Raw genomic sequence first — 8,951 nt, 5'->3', positions numbered from 1 at the left:
TCATGACAAAAGCTTTAATTTGCTCTAGCTGACCTTTCATGGGCCTTTCTGCTCTGCTAGGACCATCCTGCCCACGCCGTGGGTCTGGAGGGACCTGCTGGTGCCTGGGCATGAGCCAGCTATCAGCACCGTGCCATGCCAGCCTTTCCAGCTGCTGCAGGGCATTGTCCCCACACACTGTGTTCCCATGGGACACTGTCCCCCCAGAGGTTCCAGGTCCCCATCCCGGTGCCTTCAGCCACCATGCCATGCTGAGCCGTGCCAAGCCCTGCCGTGCTGTAAGAAGCCATGCTAAGCCCTGCCAAGCTGTGCTAAGCCTGGATGAGCCCTGCCAAGCTGTGCCAAGCCATGCCAAGCCCTGCCGAGCCTTGCCGTGCAGAGCCCTGCTGAACCACGCCAAGCCCTGCCGAGCCTAGCCGTTCAGAGCCGAGCCTTGCCGAGCCGTGCCAAGCCCTGCCGAGCCGTGCCAGGCATGCCGAACCCTGCCGATCCTTGCCGTGCCAAGCCGTGCCAAGCCCTGCCGAGCCTTGCGAGTCCTGCCGAGCCTTTCGGAGCCGTGCCAAGCCCTGCCGAGCCGTGCCGTGCCGAGCCCTGCCGAGCCGTGCCGAGCCTTGCCGTGCCTCTCGGTACCGCTCCGTCCAGCGCGCCGCCTCCCGGTGGGCCCCCCCGGCGGCGGCAGTCGGTGGCTCGGGCGGGGCCAAGCCGCGGGGGCGGGGGCGGTCCGATCCGCCGCCAGCTGCTCTGCTCCGCTCCGCTCCGCGCCGCCGCGCCGCGCCCCCCGCCCCTCCCGGGGCCCCGCCCGCCCGGTGCGGCGGCGGCGGCGGCGGCGGGCGGCGGCGGCGGCGCGCGGGGATGGGGCGATGGCGCGGGCGGGCGGCGGGGCCCCGCGGGAGCTGTCCCTGGAGGAGGTGCTGAAGTGCTACGAGCAGCCGCTGAACGAGGAGCAGGCCTGGGCGCTCTGCTTCCAGAGCTGCCGCGCCGCCGCCGCCGCCGCCGCCCCCGCCGCGCCTCTCCGCACCGCCGACATCCGCCTCCGCGGCGACGGGAGCGTCGTCCTTCCCGCCCCGCCGCCCGGTAAGCGACCGCCGCAACGCGGGGTGGAACAGGGAGCGGCCGCACGGGGAGCGGGGCTGCGCCGGTGCTGTTTACCGGCACCGCCACGGGGTGCTGCACAGCCCTGGGGCCCGGGGATACCAGCACGGGGAGGGGGGCACCCGCAGTGGAGCCGGCGAGAGGGAGCGGCACCGGTGGAGTAGGGCCGGTACCGGGGATGGGGGGGCAGGCACTGGAGGGATGGGCAGAGGTAGCGGCCCCGCCGGGGAGGGGAGGCAGGCACTGGCGTCGCCGGCACCGGCAGCAGGGGACCGGTGCGGCACTGGGGGCACCGGCTGCGGCACCGGAGAGACTGAGAGGACGAGCAAGAGGGCTGGCACCGGGGGGCAGGAAGGCGGTACCGGCACCGGCAAGGACGGAGGCGAGGCCCCAGCCCCGGCCCTAGCAAGGAACCAGCGCACCAGCATCGGCACCGGCGCTGGCACGGCCAGGGACCATCGCTGGCACTGCGGTTACTGGCGCAGGCCGTGGGCTGGTGGCCCGGAGGGGCAGGGCTGGAGTGCCACCGGCAGAGCCTGGCCGGCTGATCTGGTGAGGCTGGCCCCAGGGTGGGGGGTGTGCAGAGTGCCCGTGGGTGCGGGGTTCACCGGGCCGGACCCCACCGCGGGGCTGCAGGACACCCGGCAAGGACAGACCGACAGGCGCGGGGACACACACCTGCAGGTGCACGGCACAGAGCCAGGCACACTGCCTACACACACCTGCACCCCCAGACCCTGCAGGGGACACTGTCCACTGCCTGGTGTGTCCCTGCGGTCCCCCGGGAGTGGCGGTTTGGGGCAGCACCGTCGCTGACCTTCGGACTGTCAGCCATGCCCTCTCTGCGGGCGGCTGGCGCTGCCGGGCAGGGCCGTGGCGGTTCCGGCCTGTGTCAGGCTCGGCCGGCTGCCAGCAGCAGAGCCGGCTGGTGCGGCGTGAGCACCCGTGTGCCTAATGACAGACACGGCAAATGGCTTCGCCCGTCTTGCCCTGTGGGGAGGCCAGGGTGCCCAGAGACAGTGCCCGGTGCCTGGCGCTGTCGGACGCTGCAGGGTCTCCTGGGGTCTTGTGGACGGACAGGGACACTGCAGTGTCATGGCATGTCCTTACTGCTGGTGGCCGGGCAGGAATGTTCTCAGTGGCAGGGGACAAGCTGAGCCGTGGGAGATGGGGAGCGGGGTGCAGGAGGCTCATGGGGCCTGGGGCGCATGGGGCAGCTCCGTGCCCAGGGCAGGGCCACACACTGCCATGGCACGTGGCTGTGGCAGCTAGGCACGGTGTGGTCACACCAGCTCCACCGGTTGCACATGGCAATAGCCCCACACCCTTCCCTGAGCCACTGTCAGTGCCACCGTGCTGCCTCCTGCTCCCTAGTCCTTCCTGTGCCAGCCTGAGCCACCTCCCCAGGGACAAATCTGGGCCCTTCACAGTGAAGCCCAAAGCTGGAAGGGCTCCAGGTGCCTCCCAGAGCCGCGGCAGGTGGTGGCACCAGCCTGGCACAGGGCTTGGCAGCTCCACCCGGGCACAGGACAGAGTCTGGGTCAGATGAGCTGGCAGCACCCGCCTGAGCTGCTCTAGTTCCTCACCCCATGGGAACTTCCTCCAGCAGCTGGAGGGAGCTTCTGGGACCAGCCAGGCTCAGCCCACTGGTCCAGCTCCTGCCAGTTCACCGAGCCATGGACAGTGAGAGGGGCTTCGGCCAAGCGTCAGATCCGGGGTGCCGATGTCACTATCACAGGGGATGTGCTGCCACATCCTCTCCCAGCTAGGGCAGAGCATCCCAGGGCTGGCAGTGCAGCGGGAGCCAGGCATAGCCTGGGGCGCGGGAGTGATGTTGGTCTTATGTGTGACATGGCATGGCTGGACCCTGCATCTCCACCACTCGCACTGCCCTTCCCGAGCAGCACCTGGCCTGGCTGGCACATTGCTGATACACAGCCAGCACATGGCCGGCACCTTCTTGCGGCTGCTGCTCGCTGCCACATCGATCAGCTAAATGGACAGCTAATGGCCGGTGCTTCCCTGGGCTGGGGAAGGAGCACTGCAGCTGCTATCAGGAAAGTGGAGCTGGGGGCATCAGAGCACTGTCCTTGGGGATGATGAAAAAGCCACTCCTGCTCCTCATCCTGTAGCCCTCTAGCTGCCAGGGAGGTCTGAGCTGCCCACGAGCATCTCATGGGCTCGTGTGTGTGTAGGCACAGTGCTATGTGTATATGCGATAGTCTGGCTGTGCTGTCTCTGCAGTGGGAAGCAGCATTGTTGGGCACAAACACAAGGACACAAATCACTGCAGCGCATACCAGGCATCCATGTCATGTCCTTTGGGTGATCTGTGCATCCTCACTGCACCCCTGCCTCCTGGTGCTCATGCTGCCAAGTGCCCACACTGCTGGTGTCCACACCAGTGCCCACACTGCCAGTGCCCACACTGCTAGTGCCCACAGCCCAGCAGGGTGTAGGGGACATCTCCCTGCAGGTGCAGAGCTCTCAGCTCCCTTCAGCTGCAGGGCTGAGTGATAAAGGGGTGACACTGCCCCTGCTATGTGCCTTCTGGGTCTGGCTGGAGGCAGTGGACTGAGTGGCTGGTGCCTGTTTGGGCTCGTTGCCCAGGGCCAGTGTGTGCTGTGATGCTGAGTGAGGCTCACCATGCTCGGCTGGGCAGGGTGGGCAACGGAGACTGTGCCACCAGCTCGTAACCAGCACTGCCGATGCCAAGACTCAACACGTAGGTCACCGTTGTCCCATGGAGCCATGTCCTGAGGCTATGTCAGGATGGGTCCAGCTAGGGATGGGGGACCCAGTTTGGGGTAGGAGCTACTGAGGCTGGGACCCACTCAGGGTCACCCCGCCAGGTCCCCCCAGCTGAGGCTGGGTGGGTGCAGCAGCCCTGGGGTGTGGGACAGGAGGTGATGCTTGGGTGGGATGCCCAGCATGGGGCTGCAGATGCTAGTGGTGACTCTGCCCTTCTCCCCCTAGAGCTGCCCCCGCTGCTGACGCCCTCTGCTGAAGCCCAGGTATGTGGGGGCTGGACGCCTGTCCAGCCCTGCTGCAGCTTGCTGGTGACCTGGCCCATCTGCTGTCACACCCAGCATGGGGGTCCCTGGGTGGGCATGGCCACCTGTCCCCCCCTTGCCCTGCAGTGATGGGTTCCTGGGGTGCTGTAGGGGGTGAGACCCAGCACCCATGTCTGAGGCAGCGGGGGGCAGCTGGTGCTGGTCATGTGTGCCGAGGGGCTCCTCCCGGTGCGGCCAGTGCTGGGGTCCAGCTGGGGCCCTGCCAGTGCCATCTCCCCTCAGATGGTGCAGTCGTTGGGCTTCGCCATCTACCGGGCACTGGACTGGGGGCTGGATGAGAACGAGGAGCGGGAGCTGAGCCCACGGCTGGAGCAGCTCATTGACCTGATGACCAACAGCGACTCGGAGGACAGTGGCTGCGGCACGGCCGATGAGGGCTACGGGGGGCAGGAGGAGGAGGAGGAGGGGGGCGAGGGGCCGCTGCGCGCCGTGCGCACCTTTGGGCAGGCCATGCAGTGCTGTGCCGCCCGCCTGGCTGACCCCGCCGAGGCCCAGGCGCACTACCAGGCTGTCTGCCGGGCTCTCTTTGCCGAGACCGTGGAGCTGAAAGCCTTCCTCGCCAAGATCCGCGATGCCAAGGAGGTGAGTGCAGGCACCTGCCAGCACAGCTGGCACCACTGCCTGGCCGGGGAAACCACCCGTGAGCCCAAAACACTGGGGTGCGCATGGTGCTCCTCTCTGCACCCCAACCAGGGCTGCCAGCTCCCTCTCCCGGGGTGCTGTGCCGTGGTACCCCTGGCTCCCACCTGCCCCGGGCTGGTGCCGGCATGGACAGCTCATAGCAGGGATGGGGGTGCCCATCAGAGCTGTGGCCCTGTGGCATGGTCCCAGCCGGACCCTCGGTGCCGCTGGGCACTGGGGCAGGGTGACGCCGTCTCGTGCCATGGCAGATGCTGCAGAAGCTGAAGGAGGACGAGGAAGCGGAGGAGCGGCCAGCAGCGGAGCTGGGCAGTTTGCGCAACACTGACTGGGTACGGCAGCATGGCCGGGTGTGGGGGGCTGTGCCGCAGCCGTGTGGGAGCTGATGCCATGTCTGTCCATCCCCCAGGCTCGGCTGTGGGTGCAGCTGATGCGGGAGCTGCGGCATGGTGTGAAACTGAAGAAGGTGCAGGAGAAGCAGTTCAACCCACTGCCCACCGAGTACCAGCTCACCCCCTTCGAGATGCTCATGCAAGACATCCGTGCCCGCAACTACAAACTCCGCAAAGTCATGGTGAGCATGGCCAGGGTGAAACCATGCCAGTCCCCTGCCCTGCTGCCATGCCACCCTGGCATTGACACTGCCCGTGGCCCCTCTGCCAGGTGGATGGAGACATCCCCCCCCGGGTGAAGAAGGACGCCCATGAGCTCATCCTCGACTTCATTCGCTCCCGGCCCCCACTGAAGCAGGTGAGTGCCAGCACCGGCACACCGCCATGGCATGGCAGTGCCCAGCCTGGGCTTGGCAGGTCACATGGGTGCCATGCCCACCCGGCTGGGTGCCCTGCGGGTGGTCGTCCCTAAGCCACAGCCACCACTTGAGGTCCCATCGGTGCATCCTGCAGGCATCAGAGCGGCGGCTGCGGCCCCTGCCCCAGAAGCAGAGGACGCTCCATGAGAAGATCCTGGAGGAGATCAGGCAGGAGAGGAAGCTTCGGCCTGTGGAGACTCCATACCATGGCCAGAAAGGTACCAGCATTCCCTCCCTGCCAGGCTGCTGGCCACGCACCCGGCACCAGGGCAGGTCCCTGCTGTGCCAGGACTGAGCCCCATCCTGGTCCACAGGCTACAGCTCCCTGCCCTGCATCCCCCACGCCTGCTCGGGCCGCCTGGCCTCCAGCTCCTGCCTCGAGCTCTCCCGGTCCCCAGTGACCGTGCCAGCACGCCCACGGCCACGTGTCCTGCTCAAGGCACCCACCCTGGCTGAGATGGAGGAGATGAACCTCTCCGAGGCAAGAGAGGGGACACAGCAGCGCCCACACTGCTGGTGCCCGTGCTGCCAGTACCTGTGCTAGTGCTCACATTGCTGGTGCCCGTGCTGCCCGTACCTGTGCCAGTGCTCACACTTCCAGTACCCCTGCTACTGGTGCCCGTGTTCCCAGTGCCTGTGTCAGTACACACACTGCTAGCTCCCATGCTGCCAGTGCCCGTGCCAGTGCTCACACCACTGGTGCCCATGCTGCTGGTGCCCGCAGCCCAGGGGGGTGCAGGGGGCATCTCCCTGCAGGTGCAGAGCTCTTAGCTCCCTCCAGCCCTGAGGCTGAGGGGTAAAGGGGTGACCCTTCCACCCCCGCAGTGTGCCTCCTGGGTCATTGGGGAGGGTGGAGGCTGGGGGGACACGGGAGTACAGGAGGGGTGAGAGGGTCCCTGGGGTGACACTGTGCCCATGGCCCTGCAGGAGGAGGACTCCCCGGGCACAGAGGTGCCGCTGAAGCGGGACCGCTCCTTCTCAGAACATGACCTGGCACAGCTGCAGAGCCAGCTGGGGGGCAGCCAGGCTGCGCCCCAGGAGCCAGAGCCGCTGCAGCCGGAGCCCCGACCCCGCTCAGGTACCTGCCGGAGGTCCCCAGCCCTGCAGCACCTCCGTCCCCGGGGTGGCTGTGCTGTGCCCTGCGGCAGGGCTGGCACTGGGCAGCGTGGCCTTGCCACGGCCTCCCTGTTCCCCCTGCAGGCTCCGTCCCTGCCAGCTGCCACCCGCTGCCGGACGGCTCAGCACTGCCCCGGGCTGCCCTCGGTGCTGTGGAGGAGAGGCCGGAGGATGGATCCAGCGCAGCCCCCAGCACCAGCTCCAAGCATCTCTGGCTGGTGAGTGCTGGTAGTAGGGCTGGGTCAGGCTGGGGACACCAGGGCTGGGGATACCGTGAGAACGTGACCATGGGCACACAGCAGTCTGGCATGAGGGCACAAAGTACCTGGGGAGTCCCCATGGCCTCCCCACTCCCTCTGCTCGGGATGTGGGGCTTAAGACATGCCATGCCATGTGCCCTATGTCCATGCTGGGACACTGCTGGTGTTGGGGACTCCCTGACCGTGCTGGGGATGCTTTGCTGGTGCCAGGATCTTTTGCCCATGCCAGGAGGTGCTGCCCATGGCACAGGGATGCTCCGGTCCCCACCGTGCGCTGCAGCCCTGTGGCAGACCGGGTTGACGTCCCCACTTGCCCGCAGGAGTTCAGCCACCCGGTGGAGAGCCTAGCCCTCACCGTGGAGGAGATGATCAACGTGCGCAGGGTGTTGGTCAAGGCCGAGATGGAGAAGTTCCTGCAGAGCAAGGAGCTGTACAGCAGCCTGCGGAAGGGGAAGGTGGGAGCTGGGGCCAGAGGGGCTGAGTGCTGCCTGCCCGGCCCCCGGCTCTCACCCCGCTCTGCCCACAGGTCTGCTGCTGCTGCAGGGCCAAGTTCCCCCTCTTCTCCTGGCCCGCAGCATGCCTCTTCTGTAAGCGGTGAGTGTCGTGCCATGCCACAGGGCTGGGAGGGTGGCAGGGGGGTCCCCGCCATGGTCCCACTCACCAGCTTCTCTCTGTCCCCCCAGGTCTGTATGCAGCTCCTGCAGCCTGAAGGTAAGGGACTGGCTCTGGCCAGTGCCAAGGTGTCCCTGTCCTGCTCCCTCCCTGTCCCTGTCCTGCCCCATCCCTGTCCCTGTCCTGCCCTGATGCCTGCACACCTGGCAGATGAAGATGCCTTCCAAGAAGCTGGCTCACATCCCTGTCTACGCGTTGGGCTTCGAGAGCCTCCCAGGCTCACTGCTGGCCAAAGCCCTGCCACTGCGGAGGCGAGAGACCTTCCAGTGAGTGTCACAGCCCTGAGCCTTCCTCCCCCCACCTCCTCCCCTCCTCCCCTCGGTTGTGCCGGGGCTGACGGTGCACCTGTGCCACAGCTCGCTCCCGGGCACGTGCTGGCGCCGGGTGGAAGAGGAGTTCCCCCACATCTATGCCCAGGGCTCTGTCCTGCGTGACATCTGCAGCGACTGCGCCGGCTTTGTCACCGATGTCATCTGCTCCAGCCGCCGCAGCGTGGCCGTCCTCAACGCTGCGCCACGGCGCACCAAGGCCCGCTCCCTCTACGGCGACTCGTGGCACAAGTGAAGGGCACGGCGCAGGGGTGCCAGCTGCCCCGACTTAGACCCTGCTCGTGGCCACCTGGATGTACATATATACATAGGATGTATACATACAGCCTCTATATTTATATACCTGACGGACCAGGGGGTGGCGTGGGCCAGCGGCACGGCAGGGTGCCTGCTGTCCCCTCCTGTCCCCGCCACCGGCGGGACGCTGGCATGGCCCCGGGGGGCGGATTGTGCCACGGGCACCACTGCTGCCAGTCCCGCTCCTCTGGCCCCGCTGCTGTGCCAGGCCCGGTGTGCCAGGCGGGTGCCGGGATGCCCAGCGCCGTGGCTGGCGCGGCCACTCTGTATGTCCCCCGGCTAATAAACCCGCTGGGCTGCCCCGGGGCCACGTGGCTGTTCCTGCGTGGGTGGGTGGGCTGGCGTGGAGGGCGCGCGCATCCCCCCCGGTCTGGGGCGGGTGGCCCACCACCCCCAGCGCCCCACCGTGGCCCACCTGAACGTGTCCCCCCTCCGGCCGCCCCTCCTGCCCCCCCCGCTGTGCCCCACGCGTGATCCCACACACGGCTCGTGGGAACACCCCATGCTGGCCCCCGCGCCACTGTGTGCCCCCGGCCGCCGGGCTCCCCCCGGCTTGTCCCAGTGTCCCACCCGTGTCCCCGGGCCGTGTCTCGCCGTGGGGAAGCGCACGGTCCCCACGCACCCGCCGCGACATATTTCACGCGGTGCTGGCGCGGGACGC

General features: G+C 67.8%; 1 protein-coding gene across 1 annotated transcript; it reads left to right on the top strand.

Annotated features, from left to right (window-relative positions):
• The first annotated feature begins 787 nt into the window (after positions 1-787).
• SPIRE2 (spire type actin nucleation factor 2) lies at positions 788-8,312 on the top strand. Its single transcript, XM_037409582.1, has 15 exons — positions 788-1,074; positions 4,069-4,106; positions 4,389-4,748; positions 5,057-5,137; positions 5,215-5,379; positions 5,469-5,555; positions 5,711-5,834; positions 5,931-6,097; positions 6,544-6,694; positions 6,817-6,950; positions 7,313-7,447; positions 7,519-7,586; positions 7,676-7,703; positions 7,815-7,930; positions 8,021-8,312. Exons 1-15 carry the CDS (start codon positions 861-863, stop codon positions 8,226-8,228), a joined length of 2,076 nt encoding a protein of 691 aa, XP_037265479.1. The 5' UTR covers positions 788-860; the 3' UTR covers positions 8,229-8,312.
• The last annotated feature ends 639 nt before the right edge of the window (positions 8,313-8,951 follow it).

The sequence above is a fragment of the Falco rusticolus genome, chromosome 15 (genome assembly GCF_015220075.1).
Source record: "Falco rusticolus isolate bFalRus1 chromosome 15, bFalRus1.pri, whole genome shotgun sequence".
In the NCBI taxonomy this organism is placed as follows: Eukaryota; Metazoa; Chordata; class Aves; order Falconiformes; family Falconidae; genus Falco; species Falco rusticolus.
The sequence above is the reverse complement of the archived record's forward strand: the minus strand, read 5'-3'. Positions and strand labels throughout refer to the sequence as shown.